Raw genomic sequence first — 19,978 nt, forward strand, 5'->3', positions numbered from 1 at the left:
CCAGGGCGAATATTCTACAAATACTGGAACCGAGAATCCCATATTGATTTTATTATCACTTCAGAAAATGTATGATTAAACCACAAAAATGTTAAAATAGTTCCCAGTGATATGAGATTAGAAGTGACGCTACCCCTTCCAGAACTATTCCCACAGAAGGACAATATGGGAATTGTCTCCTCAGCTAAAAGCTTGATTTGGGATCCAAGAGATATATTAAAATATAATCATATTAAGGGAGAACTATTTGAGGATTACGGGAAGGCGGACTGGTGGATCTGTACATTATCTGGTGGATCTGTACATTATCTCATCTACCGAGCTTTCTAGCCCTTAGGAAATTACCTCACATTTGTGCCATATAATAGACATACAACACTGCAAGCGTACGTACAGGAGTGATGTTAAGACTCCAGCATCAAGGAAGAGGTAATTCAAACATGGGTTGAGATAAAACATTAAACATTTTGAGCACCTTCTATTTTGGGGACAAAGATACACTGGCTGACTTATGCGGACAACGGATCGCAACATTTAATCAACAGATTTAATGAAAGTTGTGAAAACAATACCGGTTCATAAACACATGCAAAACTCAGATGTTAGTACTGTCAACTGGACGGAACCTAAATAAGAAGAAACTGGTGACTTGAAGGTAGAAAAATTGAGGGCGGATAGTTTTAAATATTTAGGTTTTAAACTATTATCTAACCCCAGAAACAAGCAGTTTTAGCAGGTTTTTATGTGAAGGCTCATTCATTTGACAACCAAATGAAGAATTGTAATTTTAGATATGGCAAACTATTACGCCGCTTTTGAGATTTTAGAAAGCCATTCCGTTACTGACATATGGAGTGCACTTCTAGGCCACAAAAGTGGTAAAGCACCAAGGCCAAACACTTGCTCATCAAATTCTTGGAGATAACCATATGGCCCCCCCATTATTAACAACAATGTTTATTTGCATTAACATGGAAGGTGAGCCCCCCCATTCTCCTGGAGGTATGCAATAATCATACCATCTTTAAAAAGGGTTATCGCAGCGATCCCTCAAACTATAGACCGGTTTCCCCCATTGATACACTGTGCAAGCTAATAGCAAAATCCTATGAACTGCTGAAAACCTGGGTTCAGGATGATATCTTGACTCACGCCCAAGTGGGCTTCATAAAAGGACTAGGGACCACTGACCAGGCATTCAGACTAGCTCTGTTACTTGGGAAATATATCGCTTACGGTGAATCCCTTTATATCCTTTCCGTGGACCTTACGTCAGCCATCAACAAGATCATCCATAGTAAATGCCGCCAACCATGGGTGAATTAAGGATGTGTCCTGAGATTTTAAGAGCCATTGCACACTATAAAAGCGAACACCGCAGCCATTAGTTGGGGCCTAAATTGTGAATGCACCAAATTATACAAGCTTGATCAATGGGTGCAACAAGGGTGTGTTCTCGTCCCACTAATATTAGCCCAGTCTCAATGATCTGGCATTAAAATGGAGTACTGCTTTGGTAGATGCTCCACAACTTAATGGTGAGAAGTTACCCTTACTATGCTACACAGAATGCGCCCATCTCGAAGACACCCATAGACCTAAAAAAGGCATTTGCAATTTTCTCAGCCAGTTGTGAGGAGAAAGGCCTCACCCATCAGAATATTAAAACCAAAGTCATGCCCTAAGAGTTAAAGGAATGAAATGATGGTGCGGAAGTCTGGTCATGCTAATGTCAAAACTAACCACTGGCGAAAATATATTTTTGAAACAGCTTCTGACATTGCCCAACAGCGCTTATCCATGAAACTGCACCTAGGCATACTCCCTGTAGCAAACTAAACTAAGAACTGGAGAGCAAACTAACACAGAATGCAAATTATGCCAATATTCAATCGAAGACATGAGGCGCATTTCAGTTGTGTCCCGAGCATCGGCAAATCCATGAAGAAGCTTGCTGTCGCCCATAATCAACATCAACACCACGAAAGAGGAATAGGAGCTGTGAAAAGATAAAAATGGATGTAGCCCACCATCTTGATATAACATTAACATTAGATTAGTATACAATTAACTAGGTTTCTCATACCAACTTCCTAAAGGGAAAAAAGAGCTCTATAATTAAGAATTTCCAATTATCACACTTACGAGATGAGATGCATAAATCTAAGTAACGTAGGGCTTTGCATATAGACCTTATAGTTAATGAAATTTACGTTTGGACTGCAGTTTAAGCTTTTATGTCCTACGTATGCTGCATTCGATTTACAATTTGCATCACTGAATGTTATTTTTACCTTGTCGCATTTATGGATTTTTATCAAAACGTGTTAAAATAAACAATTAAATCACAAATTGTCAATATGCAACTTTATCATAACAAATTCAATGAACATAGGCCAAAACGTTATATATTTTATTAAATTAATTTCAAACAATCAAAATTCATTGATCTGTACACACAAATATCCAAGTGCAGAAATAGCAAATGGACCATGGTCGATATATACATCGACAAGTTAGCAACATAAACACCAGTGTCTTCAAATTGTGGACTTTTGCACATAAATTACTCCATCAATAAATTATGTAATTCATGGTCTCTTGAATAAGTGCTTAAATACTAAAGACGGTCAGCCATCACCCACATTCCTTTCCCGGTTTAACATTACATGCAGGAAAGCAATACATAATTTAGACGTTAATCTTCCCAGTCTCGGCCATCTTCATGCTCGTCACCTGGGAGAAGAAATTGAGAATTACTGGAAGTGGTCATTTACTGTGCCAAGTGATTTGAAGCTAGTTTAAAAATAAAAAAGGCTAAAGCATGGTAATCACATCATTTAATTATCAGACTACAGTCTACAAGGATCATGACCAACATACCCCCAATTCCATGGATCTTACCCCAAGAACAAAATAAATAGCAACAAGCATTTGCAGTGCAAAGTTGAAGTGGACTACCACTGCTATGCGTCAATTTCAGGACATCAAAGTGATTCTGTGTATATCAAATACATGAACAGAGTTGCAAGACCTACTGAACTTGGTGGCCAATGTGCTGCCCTAAACCTAGACAAGCCAACCTCAGTGAAAGACATTTCTTTAGGGGATCACACAGAGTAAAACATTGATTTTAGTGAATTAAATTGACCGCTTCACTGGTTTGGTCATAAACGACTTTGCATTTAGGTTCCTACTCTGACAAACCTCACTTATGATTCAATACATTGTTACATTGAGTTCTCCACTACTTAGATTTTTTAAGACCTGGGTGGAAGACTTGAAGACCAATATTAGAGGCTGTGGTAAAAAAGGAGTGCATGGAGGTGAAAAGGTATGTTCTAGTAGTGTGAAAACAAAGAAATTGATATGAGGCTGGGAAGCCCAAAGGAAACACACCAACACAGGTTACAAAGAACAAAGTGCTTTATTTAAAAGCTACAACAGTTACCAAAAAGTCAATTGACAAACGGATAGCTATTCGGCTCTCAGAGTAACGTAACGAACTTCAACAAAGGTTCGATGCATTAGTAGAGAGAGCGTACATTGGAATACTTGGGCTTTTATATTCTTTATCCAGCCCTGGCCAGCCCCCTCGCGGGTTAACCATTCTTGGGACCAGGCCTAGGGTCGCTTGCCAGGTCAATCCCATAATGTATGCATTTTGATCAGTTCCGCTGATACAGTTGTTCATTTACACATAGGTCAGGGATAGGACAAGGTCTCAGTTTGCGACCCCAACAAGTGGCCTGCAGGCATATTACTTATTCATGTGTGCGGAGGTCACAACGGCCAGAGTCTCACTCAGAATGTCATTCGGCCTCCATTTTGATGTTCTGGGTGACTTCCACATTACAAGAGAACCTAAAATGGCGGCTAAATCCAAGATGGCGACTTACACAATTTTTCGTTAAGGTCAAGACCTTACCGCGGAGTCTATTTACATGATATTTTAGACAACTTGGCGTAGGCCAACACACATTCAAATACTGCGATAGGAGGCATAATATTTCAATTCCAACAGACCCTCCTTTTGGCCTATGCCAAGTGCTAACATCATTTCTAATACTTTTGCAAATAACTCCATGTGTTGTCATCCATACATCCCGAATCATTGTAATATCTATAGCCATTAGGTCGTTCATCAGAACCTCTTGTAACACGAACTCTTTAGATGCTGTATCTGGGGCATATATTCTATGCCCTATTGTGCTCACTGCTTGGGCACAACATCCCCCTAGCATTCCACATATACTCGGAAGACATTGAAAACAGCAACAAAGGAATAGCAGGATCCCCAAAATAACCAGAACAGAAAGCACCTTCCAACCCCAAGATTGTAAAGAATCCCAGAACCAGGTGCTAAGATTCCAATCTCCTACAGGGATATGTACTTCAGAACTAAGAGTATGCAAGTTCTGTATTGCTTTAAAAATTGTCGGCGAGGAATCTGGTACGAAAACACAGCAAGCGGACCCCACTAATTTGCATACTCCACACGTTCTGCCAAAATGACATCTAATGCCATCCGATTTTGGAGTGCTACCAATCTTATTGCTTTTTGTTCTAAGGTCATATTGTAGAGTATGTCCGTGATCCGGTTGATCGTTCTCTCCAGTACCCTTGCTAATCCCCTAATGTTCTCAGTTTGTTATTTGTCCCCAAAAGGGCACAACTGATTGCTATATCTCCCAATACTTGCCCAGGGGTATCTCCGTTCTTGTCCCGCCGTGGGCAATCCTTAGAAACCTCCAATGTACTGGCTACAATACCCCGGGTAACAGTATTCCTAAATAACAGGTTCCCTGCCAATCCTTGGGCAACCAGGGAAATGCTAAACTACCACATACAAAATAAACCGGCCCCCCTACATACAGAGGCCTGTTTTCTCCAGTCAAATTTACAATGTTCTTACAACCTTCGAAATCTCCCATTGGCCGAATGCCATTTCTTTGTACACAAAAGGGGACTGAGTTAGGGCTATGATTTATAGAATAAGGAGGTACAGCGTCCTTATTGCCCATCGGAGCCATTTTAAAGGAAATTAGAGTTTGAAAAGGAAGAGATAGTTTATCAGACGGCCTAATAGAAGCAACATTGGGTTTACTTCTATTTGCAAAAAGCGAGCATCCCAGGGGCGTTAATTCACGTTTCCCGAAATCATTTAAATTAGTTCCATCAAAGTTCCCTGAGATGCTATCATTCCAACGGCCAAAGAATAGTGCTCTAAGAGAGGCATAGCAAGCAGTCGTTAAAGGTAAGGGATGAATATACCATCCCAGTCCCTTGTTCCCATGTTGCGGTAAATGAGTACAAATCCAACAACTGCTCTTATTAAAAATGGCATGAGTTGCAATTCATTACTATCATTAGAGTGTTATTATGATACTTTGGTCTATGTTGGGAGTCTCTAGGGGACAGAGTGTGAAGGTGTACAGAGGGAGTCAAAGCAGTTGGTACAATCTCGGTCGGTAGTAAAGGTTTTGGAGGATAGATTTCTTCAAAGTACCAAAGTCCTACAGCAGTAGTTGCAAAAATAACAATTATCAAAACTCAGCAGTACGTTTTCGGGGCCCAGGCACATTGTTCATTGTCCAAGTTGGTCACCCCCTTATTTACAAGTCCAGTGCGGGAGCAGCAGTGGAGGTGGCAGGCATTGTATTTCCTCAATCAACGACCCCAATGTTTGTTGCTGGCGACGCTACGGTCGCACGATTTCCTAGTCCTTCCCAACCCTAGCCAGCAGAATCTTTTTGTTCAACAGTACTTTCTTATACACAAGAAAACTTCCAATCACTTCCTTTTTCCAGATGCACGAAAAACCCGTGCCGTAGTTCCATTTTCTTCGCCGAAGGTTGTACCTGGTGGTACCCAAGATTGTTTGGTCCGAAAATAAAGTGTTGTCACTTCCTGAGGGAAGCGACGTATCGGAGGCGACGGAAGCCGCAGAGCTTGAAACAGTATTTTCCGGAAGTGATTTTTTAAGAGAGTGCGGAGACGAAATGGACTGTTCCCCAAGCTCCTCGGGCTCAGAGAAATTCTCCGACGCACTCGCAGCGCTGTTTGCTACTCCAAGATCAGAGATTGTAGCATCAGCAAGGGGTTCTGCTTCTTCTGGAACGTGTGGTGACGGGTGAGGAAGTTTCTTGACATGCGTCGCGTGGATCCAGTGCTTCTTTCCAGCCACCCGCACTGCTGTCCGGGTGACCAACAGCACCTGGTAGGGTCCCCGCCAGCGAGGCGCGAGACAGGAAGACCTTTCGTAGGCCTTCACGAGGACCCAACTTCCATGCTGTATATCATGTCCTGGGCCCGTGAACCGTACAGGTAAAGCTGAGTGCACCTGGTGATAAATGAAATACAGGTTTTTAGTTAACTGGTTACAGTAGTCTACAAGCAATACATTTTCCACCTCTCAGAGCTTTAGGTTTTCGGAGACCCCAAATGTTAGCAGGTCTCCCCATCACTACCTCAAATGGAGAAAGCCCAGTCTTGGTTTGAGGTGTAGTACGCATAGCCAATAATACAATAGGCAAGGCATCCGGCCATTTCAGTTTGGTATCGGCACATGTTTTCGCAAGCTTATTCTTTAAGATACCATTGTGTCTTTCCACCAACCCAGCATTTTGAGGATGTCTAGCTGAGTGAAATCGTTTCTCAATACGCAAGGCTGTGCATATCTGCAAAATTACTGCTGCAACAAAATGAGGACCATTATCCGACCAAATTACCCTCGGAGGAGCCCAAATCGAGGAAAAAAATTCTTTTACCATAATCTTTGCAGTGGTCATGGCGGTAGCATCTTTAACGGGGAAAGCCTCGACCCATTTACTGAAGGCACAAATAATTACAAGAACATATTTCAAATTGTTACACCGTTCCATCTCAATAAAATCAAAGTGAATGACCTCGAAGGGAACAGATGGGGGCCCAAAGCTTCCCCTTGGAGTGACTGTCCCCTTACCCACATTGTGCTGTAAGCAGATCATACAATTTCGGACATGATATCTGGCAGTCTCCGGAATCTTGTTATTCACCCAAACTTGTAACATTCTCGTGATCTGCTGAGCACACACATGTGTAGGACCATGTGCCATCGTAACCATTGCCAGTACGTATGAATCAGGGAGCAGCCATTTTCCTTCAGATGTATCCACTCAACACCCATCATCATCTAGTTTCCCCATTCCTTCAGCCCACTTTTTAGTTTCTTCTACTGTGGCATCAGTTTGAATATCTCGCACAGACCCAATACCTTCATCCATTATATAAGCATCTCTCATTTCCCTCAAAGCATACATGTCCGTGCTAAGGTCTGTGGCCGTTAGTCTGGCTATCAGGTCCGCAAAAGCATTCCCTTTGCCCACATCATCTATGACCTTACGATGTGCTGCACATTTCATGAACGCTAACTGTTTAGGGAGTGAGAGTGCCGAGAGTAATTGCACTATCAAGGGGCTATGCTGGATCTTGGTCCCATGTGAGGTCAGGAACCCTCTTTCCGACCAAAGCCTCGCAAAGTTGTGAGCCACCCCAAATGCGTACTGGCTATCAGTATATATATTTACTATACGCCCTTGGGAGAGTTCACAAGCTCGGGTCAACGCTATAATCTCTGCGGCCTGCGCGGAGTTATGCGAAATTCTCTTGGTTTCAACAACTTTACTCAATGTGGTAATTGCATAAGCAGCTGTAGATGTACCATCTGAAAGTTTGAAGCAGGAGCCATCACAAAACAGCTCCCCTTCTGCATTGTCCAAAGGAGTATCTGAGATCTATCCTGCCCTTCGTTTCTTGTTCAGTGGTATATAGGCAATCATGCAATTCTTAGTCACCGCAAACAGTGTTTTGCGGGAAAGGTAAGAGTTCAGCCGGATTAAGAACACAACACCTCTTGATTTGAATGTGAGGGGCAAACAATTAATTCATACCTTGTTAACCGCGCAGAGGTGGTGTTGCGTTTGGGTTTTGTTCAATAGGATATCAACAGAGTGAGGTACCATCAAAATCAAATCGTGGCCTAGGAACATTCCCTCACTCTGTTTTACAGACGCGGCAGCAGCAGCGACAGCTCGCAAACATCTTGGCAAAGCGCATGCGACAGGATCAAGGGCGGAGGAGTAGTAGCCGCACGGCCTATTCTTCCCTCCGTGTTCCTGTGCTAACACAGCCAAAGCACATCCATCACATTCATGCACAAACACCACAAAGGCCTTGTCATAATTTGGAGTACCCAGAACCGGTGCAGAGCATAACACGGTTTTGAGAAGCTCAAATGATCGTTGATGTTCCGAGTTCCATGGCAGTGGCAGAGAAATGCCCTTCTTCGTCAAAGCCAACATCGGTTTTATCACTAGCGAAAAGTTCGGGATCCACAACCTACAGTAAGAAGCCATACCTATTAAGGCTCTGACTTCCTTCTGTGTATTTGGAACAGACATGCCAGAAATGTGTTTTATTCTTTCAGGTGTCAATCTTCTCCCCTCCTTTGACAGGAGGTAGCCTAAATAGGCGGCGACCTGACAATATTGAAATTTTTTGAGCGAAGCTTTATGACCATTTTTAGCTAAATGAACAAGCAACAGTACAGTGCCTTCTTTACAAGCACTCTCAGTCTGCAGCCAAAAGCAAATCATCAACATATTGAAGCAGCGTACAAGTAGGTGGCAATTCAAGGGTGTCGAGCTGCTCTTTCAAAGCTCTACTATAAATGCTTGGACTTTCAGTATACCCTTGAGGTGCCCTGGTAAATGTAAATGAGCGTCCCCCCAAGGTGAACGCAAACAAATATCTACTTTCCTTATGTATAGGAATACTAAAGAAAGCGTTTAAATCCACAACGCTGAAGTGCGTAGCCGTAGCAGGGATCATTGTCAATATCTTCGTCACATCAGGCACAATTGGAAATTGTGGGGCGACAACTCTGTTAATAGCACGAAGATCAATTATGAACCGGTATGGAATTGCATTGTCGCCTTTCTTATATACAGGCAAGAGCGGACTGTTACACAGACTACCTGTAATTTCCTCGATCACCCCACGATGCACAAAATCGGAGACAATGCATTTCAAAGCACGCTCGCCCTCAACTGATATTTTACACTGCGGAATGCGTGGTAGTTTCACTCCATGTTTCAAAACTATTTTAACGGGCTCAATCTGTAATACCCCGACATCATTGTCGTCAACCGCCCATAAACATTCCGGGACAATGCTAAACTCAGGAGGTAAAGGTCGAATCAGGAACTGAGAATTAGGAAGTTGCTGTGGTGAAACCGTCAGCCGTACTCCATCAGAAGAACAATGAATTACTGCGTTCAATTTCTTTAACAAATTCAACCCCAGCAAATTCTCTCCACAGTTCGAAGTGAGAAGAAAAGGGCAATGGTCTGTAAAGGGACCCCAAAGAAACAGACACCGGTGAAGAAACCGGACAGACAATTGGTATACCAGAAAACCCTATGGAAACATTTGTTTGCCCTGACAGTGGAATGTTTGAAACCCGGGAATGATCAATGGAGCACTTCTGTGCTCCAGTGTATCAAAAACTGGTGTTTCCTATTCCCTACTAATAATTCAACGTAGGGGCCTTTCTGATTAACGGGAATAGGTGAAGGTTCCAAACCCTGCTTCGGGCAGTCCTAATGAAATAGAGTATCTTCAGAAGGAAGCTCTTCAGAAAGGTAGGCAGCAGAAGGGTGATCAAATATGTTCCTCGAGTCCACACTCGAGGTCTGATTTTCCAGTGAAAAAGGTTGCTGAGGATCTTGTAAAAACTGACCTCTACCAGGGCCCCCTGCTCCAGGGCAGCCCCTGGGTCATCTACCCATACTCCCAAACGCACTGTTTGACCTTTGTCGAAGGACGGGGCACTGTGCTCGCCAATGACCTTCCTGGCGGCAATAAGCACATTGATTAATATTCACAGGACCCAAAGGAGAATTTCCCTTTGGGATATACCGACCTCTGGTCTGTGTTGTGCCTCCTCTGGGGTTTCTAACAATTTTTTGTAATAATACTTTGGTTTTCAAATCTCCTTTTTAATTTTTTCCTTCCCATTATTAACACGTTTCTCATAATACTGAGCCATGTGCAAAACCTCAGATTGAGATTTTGCCTGCCAAGCGCTCTCAGAGGACATAATCTGTGACTGGATGTCAGGCAACAATCCACGTACAAATTTGTCCACAAACAACCTTTTCCCAGACTCTGTACCCAAATCCTGTCCACTGAAGTCAGAAAATACCTGCTCGAATCTGTTAAAGAATTCGGTGGCGCCTTCAGTTTTCCCTTGAACACAGGCCGTAAGCTTGTCCCAAATAATTCTTTTCTCTGGAATTATAGTTTTTAATTTTGCGACAATTCTATCAGGCAAAGTAAGTATTACCTGTGGTGGTTTCTCACCTGCTGGTCTTTCCCCATCATTCCTAATCATATTAGCTCACGTATCTCCCAACCCTGGCACATCGTCTATTGTCCGAACCTGTTTCCATACATCTACGGGTAGGAGTACAGGAAATAGCAAGTCAATATCACTTAAGGTGAACACAGAGGACTGCAAAACGGACTCCATTTCTTTGTAAAACCCCGTCAGGTTTTTCCTGATATCGGGAACTGATTTTCTAATAGTGTTCACTTCCTGTCGTGAAAACGGGACGTGAACGAATTGTGATACATAATGTGCAGGGATATCCACAGCGGGGGCACCAGTCCCAACGTCGGCGGGGATCTCAACTTTTGGGACAAAGGTCGGAGGAACCTCTCTCATAGGCAACTGAGATATAGGTACCTCCGGCCGCTTACTAAGCAACAGAGCCAGGTCGAGCGCTAAGGCAGCTGAAGAAGTGTCGGGCGTAAAAGCCCTTTTACAAATCCCCAACAATTCTATGGGGCAACTAACCTTTCTGACACATTCTTCTTGCAGGTACTGTACCATTACCTGAATTACCTCTTTGCATTTCTACTGTATACTGACTATACGTGTCATACTTCATCTGGCGGAATCGATGAATCCGAGATCCATCGAATCGCATCTTTGGTACAAATTCGTATTTCCTCAGGTGCCGATCTTCGACACGGAAGGAACCGTTTCTGTACATATATTCTATCGTCTTCGTCATCTTCATCTCGTGACTTTTCAAAGTCTTTCCTATACTCAAACAATTTTTCAACATGCCCATATACTTTCTGCTCTGTGTCCCTCGAAAGTGCCAAAGCATTTAGATCTCTTACCCCTTGCGGAAGATCCGAATTTTGTAATCTACCCCACATCACACATAAATGAGTCCCCAAACATTCGATAAAAATATTTTTCTCGGGAAAACTATTCAAATTAGATAATGTGGAAAAAACATTAACTTGATCACCTTTCTCCATACAGTGCTTAGCCCATGCAAACAATTCCTGTTTCTTACCTGCAGAAACAGTATTACGAGTGACGATCTTTGATCCTGCACCTGGATCAACTTCAGTCAATACGGGACCACTCGGGAGCAGAGGTGCAGGTAAATTTAATAAAGGTGCAACTATCGGTGCAGAAGGAAGGGGCGGTGCAATAGGTGGAGGAACAACAACTAGAGGATAGGAACAATAGGTTGTACAGGGGGAACAGGAATAACAGCAGGAACAGCAGGAATGGGCAGAGCGCCCAAAATAGGAACATACGGAGGTGGCGCAGAGGCACCAGGCCTGGGTTCGTTTAACAATTTCTCAATAAATTCTTCGGAAACATGGAAATCTTTAGAGGGGTAAATCTTCTGGATGCCAAGTGAAAAAGCCCTATCCATATTTTTAACTGATTCTGAATGTTTTTCTTTATCATAACAAAGCTTTTTCGGCGTTTGTTTTATGACGGCGTGCATAAAACAAAGTCCCTACTTTTAAGCTGCTGTAACGCTTCTTTTTTCCAATTCTGTAGAACATCAAAGTCTGCAGGTCTAGCCTTTTTTAGCAAGACTGATTCTAGGTATTCAATACGGGGGATCTCAAAACTGCCATTGATTGGCCACTGAAATTCGGAGGCATGTCTGGTCTGTCTGTGCCAAATATCATTAAATACTATACTACCAATGCCATACTTACAGTACATAGTACATGCCGGCGACCCCTCCTGTGGTGCCGGACGGCTAAATTTCAAAGATTGTCGATCGCTGCGGAACAGAGCCCTAAAGCAGCTAGACAATTTCCCAGGCATTTCACAAAAAATTGGTGTTACCTGGTCAATAATTGTGTCTGCAGATACAATACGCCAAATTCAAATTGTCAGGGTTAAATTAAGAGCTGGGTCACGACTGCACCTGACCAAACCTAAGGAGGACCGTACGGTTTATCAAAGAACTTACCCAACAAATTTTACCTTGTGTTTGGTGGTTTCGACAAATCTGCCCGCCTCAAAAATGGACCCTCGTCAAAATGCCGTGTCAGACCACACGACTATCGTCCAAGGATCGGATCGTGCAGTGCTGCCGAGGTATCGCGTCTCGTTCGGTCGGGCCCGCAGAATCACACCGTCCGATCCCGGTTCGATAGTCTGCGTCAACCTTCAATGATCTGGCATCAATCTTGAGGGTCCCTATTCGGGCGCCAACTGTGAAAACAAAGAAATTGATATGAGGCTGGGAAGCCCAAAGGAAACACACCAACACAGGTTACAAAGGACATACAAAGTGCTTTATTTAAAAGCTACAACAGTTACCAAAAAGTCAATTGACAAACTGATAGCTATTCGGCTCTCAGAGTAACGTAACAAACTTCAACGAAGGTTCGATGCATTAGTAGAGAGCATACATTGGAATACTTGGGCTTTTATATTCTTTATCCAGCCCTGGCCAACCCCTTCGCGGGTTAACCATTCTTGGGACCAGGCCTAGGGTCCCTTGCCAGGTCAATCCCATAATGTATGCATTTTGATCAGTTCCGCTGATACAGTTGTTCATTTACACATAGGTCAGGGATAGGACAAGGTCTCAGTTTGCGACCCCACCAAGTGGCCTGCAGGCATATTACTTATTCATGTGTGCGGAGATCACAACGGCCAGAGTCTCACTCAGAATGTCATTCGGCCTCCATTTTGATGTTCAGGGTGACTTCCACATTACAAGAAAACCTAAAATGGCGGCTAAATCCAAGATGGCGACTTACACAATTTTTCGTTAAGGTGAAGACCTTACCGCGGAGTCTATTTACATGATATTCTAGACAACTTGGCGTAGGACAACACACATTCAAATACTGTGATAGGAGGCATAATATTTCAATTCCAACAGTAGTATCCAATTTGCAGATAAAGTCAACCAGTTACACTTAAAAGCTTGTGTTTGTTCTGCCTAATGCAATGTGTTCTCCAGCTGATTCTGTTCATCTTTGTTGTGATTGTTAGTAAGGTCTATGGTTGCCACTCTGTAGTTAAAGTATGTGGCCATGAATGATTAGGAGCCTCCCACAAACCTTTCTGAACCCCAATCCATCATGTGCACCACACAAGCACGAACAAATGTTACCTTGGTACATGGTGGCAACACATTCCAGCCACATGTGCATCAGACAATCAGGCATATGTATTGCAGTAGTGTGGCTGTAAGTAGCTCTTGTAGCATGACTTGCTCGTTTTGTACTCAGCAAGAACACCTGTACAGTATGCAATTCAAAGTTAATGCAACAAGGCCAGGACCCTGGTCTTGTCAGGATTGGATGGTAACTCCTTCAGCCAGGGGTTGGAGGTCTACCGGGGAGAAATCACAAGCCATTCCTACCACCAAGGACAGAGGAGGCCATTGAGGGGGGCCTAAATTGCAGTCTCCCAACCTTGGTGCCAGCATGCATTTGAGCAGTGCCCATGTGTCTCACACCATGCCTCCAAAACAAAAACACTTGCCTTTTTTGATTTGTTCCAGAGAACAGTGAAGACCTGGGTGACAACTGGCAGAGGGTAGCTCACCAGCGTCCCTACACAATCAGCAGTGACAGATCAGAGACCCGAACCCGACTGCAGGGAATCAATGCTCCAGTGTGCCACGCTGCACGATGAGAACCAGCAGAACGGTAGGGACCATTTCACACCCTAAAACAGCTGCAGGAGAAACTGCACCGTGCTGCCAGACACAGCAAAACATATTTTGAAAAAGAATCACTGAGGACACCTTGAGTAGTCGTGGTGTGAGAGGAAAAGGGCCATGCAAGCACCATTTTCAATGCAGCTCACGAGCAATAACCTTCATTTATGTCCCTTTTGTTAAAATGCCCTGAACGCAGACTTTGGGACTCCTGGACACATCGTTTTTATTTTAAAAGCACTTGGTTGTGAAGTAAAAGTGCCTTGCTTAAAGTTTACAACATCAGAGATATTACTCTGCCAATGACGTTCTCTGGACGAATGTGTGCATTACTGCATGCATGGCTGCAAGGAAACGTTACCTTTTTTGTAAAGCCTGCAAAATGTGGAGGCCATCCTGCCTTGCGTCTTGCCAATGTTCATGGCCTCATTGCTTGATGAAGGAGCAATATCTGACCAGTCTACCCCAGCCCCAGCCTGGCTGGGAGTGCCCTACGGTTGGTGCTTTGCATTAAACACGTAAAGACAAAGAGCTCCTGGAAGACCAGACTAAGCTCTGCCCTCCTCAAGCTCATGCGGGGATTGACAACGTATCAGCAAGTTGGAAATTCAGTGCCCTGTGTGAGGCCATATTCTGGTTACGCACTCTAATGTGTTGGCTCCACGTTGACAGAAACCAGAGAATGACACGTGCAACTTTGCCGACCAACTGCAGAGTTTACAAATATGCCATTCAGTAGTCTTGAGGTGTCTAGGGTGGGGTCCGCCACACAGGCATTGTCGAACCCATCAACACAAAATATCCACTAGAGCTCTGAACCTCTTGGTGCAAACCAATAGGGAATGTGCTTGCTTACAAAGATACTATGGCCCAATGGGGATGGCCAACATTGGAATATTCTTTTAGGGTTGGTTCCCCACCACATGATTCTCAAAGTGCGTTGGGTGTGGCACAGTCCAAAAACCTGCACCACAGGTCAGCAATTCCATTCCTCTTCTGGATACAGCTCTAAAGGATAACTTTTTCAGGAGCGTGTTACCTTTTTTCCTTCAGCCAGCCGGCTCATTGTGTTTGGGCAGAATTACCGAGCAACATTTTAGGTGGACTAGGCGGTGTGAGAGACAAGTATGTAGCTTCCTAGTTCCAGGATTTACCGTCTAGTAGTATTGACCATTGCCTTGTTCGGAGTAGGACTAGTGTTGTGGATTCCCTTGATTGTAAAGTGATCCACTGATTACTGCTACTTTATTGGCTCAGTATTTTCCACATGTTTGTTACCAAGATAGAGGGCATAGATCATATGCTTTTGAGATAGTGTGAAGTGGCGTGTCAGTCATTTAGAGTTCATGTGCTCGTTAACATCTTAACCCGGAAAGTGGTCATGGATGTCTACATTCCTCTCACAGGCAAAGATTGACCATACTACCATGCTTAGCCCCTGGGTGCGAAGGTTCAATATCCATTTGCAAGGATCACTTACTGTAAGAGCTAATATCCAATAGTGTCACCATGCCCATTTTGTAGTAGTAGTGATGGTCCAGCGCATTTACAACAGTGACCCTCCAAAGAACTGCTTAGAAGATTGGGTTTCTGGAGCACACCTTGGAAATATGGCAACTGGTGCAGGTCTTTGATGAATACCATAAGTAGTATTTACGGTCATTTAAGCTTTTGTAAGATCCACAATGTGATTCAATAGAGCACTTTGTTTTTGATGCAATATACATGTTCCTGATCAGTATCCAGGCTCAGATGTGGAGAGTACTGCTGGGCTAGGTTTAGCCTAGGCGTGTGTGAGAGGTGTTGCATGTATGCCCGTGGGTATTACCAGTGTGCGCTTCCCATCATGCCTGGGTGCATGTGTTCTGCCACCGGTGGCAGATGGTTTGAAGGGCCACAGTAAAAGGAACGTGTTGGCTTCTGGGATACTCCTAGGGTGACACTATGGGAGTTTAGGTTTCTGCTTGCTTGGAGGCGGGTGCTCCGGTCTTGTGGAAAGTGACAGTGTGCAGCCCAGGGCAACCACAGTTGGTGTGTCAACAGTTGTGGAGGCCCAACATGGGTGCCAATGGTTGGTGGTTCATGCCAATGTAATGATGAGTGATGAATGAGGTTGCTCCTTTGCCGTGGCAGCCCTAATCCCCTTGTGTTAGGAGCAGAACCCAGAAATAGGTTGTTGTGAAAGTGAGGAGTTCTAGGAGGTTCCTCACCTGCTGTACCTCTCTGTGGATGGTGGGGAGGAGAGGCTGCACATGTCCCTTCATTCTCCTCCCTCCTTTTGCAGAGATAGTCCCTGTAGGTCTTGTTAGTGAATGTTACAGGTCACATTCATGGAGGTGCCTTTGGCATAGTTCTCGGGTTGTGGACTCATGTCTCATCTTGTGTTCCTTGGAAGTTTGTGACCGTTGATGGGAAGCAGCCCATCTGGTTTGGTTGTGTGTGAAGACTGAATATGCAACTGGCAGCTGCTGTGACTGCATGCATGCGCGCAAGAGCACTGTCGAAAATGCAAATATGCAAGTTCCTGCTTGTACAATGCAGATCGTAAATTGTAAGGAATTTTTAAATCAAGCGCAAAGTGTATGTGGATTCAAGAAAGACTAGACTATTACTGTTTGTTTGAAATGTGATGTCGTTGAGACGTATTAAAAGTTTTATTAACTGTTTAATATTTTTATAAGAAAAGAAAGACTAGGCCTATATATTCAATATGAGGCCTAATGTTGCTGTGGAACGGAATCCAGTTTTAAATTGGTCAAAAAAGAAAAGCGTCTAACAGGCATAAGGAGAAAAGAAACTTCACAACTCATTTGTATCCTGCGGTCTTCAAATTCAGAAACCTGCTTACAGCGCCAAAAGTTATAGTCCACTGATGGTTACTTCTAATGAATGAAGACTTTACTGTAACAGTCCTACACATGCGCATTGGTTATCCGGAATTATCCTCGATTGGCATCGCCAGAAATCTGGATAATGACCTTGGCTGGCTGGTGTATTTGGCTCCACAGTCAGTTGTGGTGTTAATAGGGGAGAGCGATATCCTCAGTGAGGTCACCACATCTTCCACTCCTATTGAAGTCACTATTGAAAAGTCCCACCATCCTAGAGTTCCAGGTCTGCTTACTGCAGCAGTGTGATTGGGGAAGGAGTCTGGGGTGAATGGCTGCGTTATGCAGCAGCCCGTGTTCTGGTTGGGCAGTTCTGCAACACTTGTAATGTTGGTGCGATGCATGCACAGCTCAGCGAACGTTGGGCGAGTGCCAAATGAATGTTCCCTGTTCTTGGTTTGCTCTCAGATTCACGCTTCTCTGTGCCTGCTCCCCACTCCCTGTGCAATCTCAAGTGCTTGTACATGCATCACCCACAAGCAGTCTCTGCTTTTGATTCCATACCCCTCCCCCCTCTTTCAATTAGCATGCTTGGAGGTCCACAATCTCCTTAACCCTCAAAACCCCTCAACCTTTGTGTCCCCCGTCTGGACCGTGCAGTTCCGTACGTTTTTTCCAATTCAGAAGTAGAGCCCTCACCCTCCCTCAGGTCTCCTTGTTCAACTATTTCGCATCTCCTTTGTACTCGACACTGGTTCTGGTTTGGGCCGACACTTCCATACCATCCATGTGAATAACCTGCTTTACGCTTTCCTTTCGCCCCTCACCTGCTTAGCGTCCATCCCTCAATTGCCGCTCTTTTGTAAGGTGCAACTTTTTACCATCATTTCATAATGCAATGAGAGCAATTACCTTTTGGAATCCAAGTGCAACGTCTACTTCCTGATGTAGACTTTGAAGAAAAGGATAGATTCCCAGGCACAGCACTGCCATCCTTTTGCTAAAGGGCTTCACTTCCATCCATTAACTTTGGCAGTGGGTCATTATTACCCAGTAAACCACACCATTCCCATTACGGCCGAATTACGAACTGGCAGAGGATATGAAATCGGGTAGCATGGATTGCAGGCATGACCTGCAGGTACACATGCCTGGCTGGCTGATTAGCATTAGACTCTGACCACGCCTTCCCTCTCACACCCCCAACTCTAGCCCTCTTTGTGCCCCTCACCTAGCCCCCTCCATTCACAGCACCTGCCATGGCCGTGCCCTACAATTACCTTTCAGCTCTGCTGTCATCAGCTAACCTTCACACCCAAAGTCTGAATAATGATGGATGACCAGGCTCACCAGGGGTGGGGGGGGGGGCAATTCCATTATTGGAGCAATAAAGGATAAGTGGTTTACTAATCACCTCACACATGGGCAGTTAACTCACACAAATAGGCTTTACCATCCTGCATATCGTACCATCCTGCATATCGTTCTGGCCTGCTAATCACCATAATGGAGTTGAGGCCTGCGCCATGTGGTAGGATGCCACCAGACTCAAAGGGCCTTATGCACTCCGGCCGATTATCCTGTGTAACATGCCATTACCAGCCATTACAGCACTCCAAATTCCCCCATTATGGCTCAATTGGAACATGTAGTGTTGATTGGTCATTGACTAAGACTGAAAAGTATGCAAGAGTCACACGGAGCGCTGCCCAATCCCTCCCAACATTGATATGATATGGCATTTATAACGCACCTATACACAAGTGTTTCAAGGCGCAATGCAACAAGGCAAGGGAGGGGAAACGGAGGGAAGACAGACAACGATCTTACTAGGCCAAGTGACATTGAGATCGTGCAAGTGCAGGGGAAGAGGGAAGGAGAGAAGTGCAGGGGAGGGGGGCAGGGCAGTACACAAGATAACAGTAAATAAATAAAGACAATAAATAAGAGTGCGGCCAGGTCAAGTGCAAGGGTAAGTGCAGACTTCAGGTGTCAATTGCAAGTAGGGACTGTAGGGCTACAGAAACAGTCCCGGAGTGCAAGGGTTGCCGGGTGGGGGGCTAGTGCGGGTGTGCAACTGGAGGAGAGGAGACCTGGGCCTGAGATCAGAGCATAGCCAGGTAACCAGTGCAGTTTGATTCAGCAAGGAGATCCGCAGGGGAGAGGAGGAGAGAAAGCAGATGCAAAGATGGTCTTGAGGTGCTTCCGGAACCGGAGATGGTTCTCCTCCAGTTTCAGAGAGGCAGGGAGGCCGTTCCAGAGGGAGGCCCTAGCAGAAGAAAGATCTACCACCAACTCACTGCTTGGAGAAGCGACTAACCCTGAGGGAGTTAGAGGCAGATGAGCTAAGAGCTCGCAAAGAAAGATAATTAGGAAGAGAGAGTTGAAGGTATTGAGGCCCCAGGGCCCAAAAGGCCCTGTGGACACTGCAAAGGGTTTGGAACATAATCCTCGCTGTCACTGGAAGCCAGTCCAGCGATTGCAGTCCTGGAGAGATACAATGCCTGGGCTTGAGGCCAAGGACAAGTCTCGCAGACCTGTTTTGGATGAGTTGCAGACAGGGGGTGTGGGGGGGAGAAGAGTAGAGGCAGCAGATTTAGAAAGAGGCTGATGCAGTAGTCGAGCCTAGAGAGAACCAGAGCTCTGGAGACAGTGAGCTTCTGGGGGGGAAGGGAAGGAAAGGAAGAATAGCTCGGAGGAGGTGCAGCTGCTAGTGTGACTTCTTAGAGACGTCCAAGATATGAGGAGAGAAGGAAAGTGTGGAGTCGAAGATGACCCTCAGGCTTTTAGCCTCACAGGTGGGAGCAGGAAGAGGACCAAGAGAGGCCGGCCAGAGTGACAGGAAAGGAGGGAGCAGGTCTCCCTTAAACATGCCACCTTCATAGCCAATTTCAACTTCCCAAGCATCTTCCCCAACTGGCACTACTCTGCCGACCTGGGTCAACCTTTGTGATCCTGCAATATTATAATGGTGTTGAAGTCCAGGGGGAGGGCTGTAAAATGGGTTCATTTCTTAAGAGCGGTTATTTCGTCTGCGGCCTAGATCACTACAGGGAATTACATCTTTTCATGCTTCATAGGTTTTAAAAGGCTTGTAGT

At 44.6% G+C, this 19,978-nt stretch overlaps 1 protein-coding gene across 2 annotated transcripts in view; it reads right to left on the minus strand.

Annotated features, from left to right (window-relative positions):
• Window positions 1-2,399: 2,399 nt before the first annotated feature.
• Window positions 2,400-19,978, minus strand: part of LOC138565871 (uncharacterized) — a 308,555-nt gene continuing 290,976 nt past the window's right edge. For both annotated transcript variants that reach the window (XM_069643024.1, XM_069643025.1), the window contains one exon: window positions 2,400-2,736. In XM_069643024.1, the coding sequence (XP_069499125.1) occupies window positions 2,699-2,736 (38 nt within the window). In that variant the 3' untranslated portion in view covers window positions 2,400-2,698. The remainder of the gene's footprint in view (window positions 2,737-19,978) is intronic.

The sequence above is a fragment of the Ambystoma mexicanum genome, chromosome 2p (assembly GCF_040938575.1).
Source record: "Ambystoma mexicanum isolate Mex_15411 chromosome 2p, UKY_AmexF1_1, whole genome shotgun sequence".
NCBI lineage: Eukaryota > Metazoa > Chordata > Amphibia > Caudata > Ambystomatidae > Ambystoma > Ambystoma mexicanum.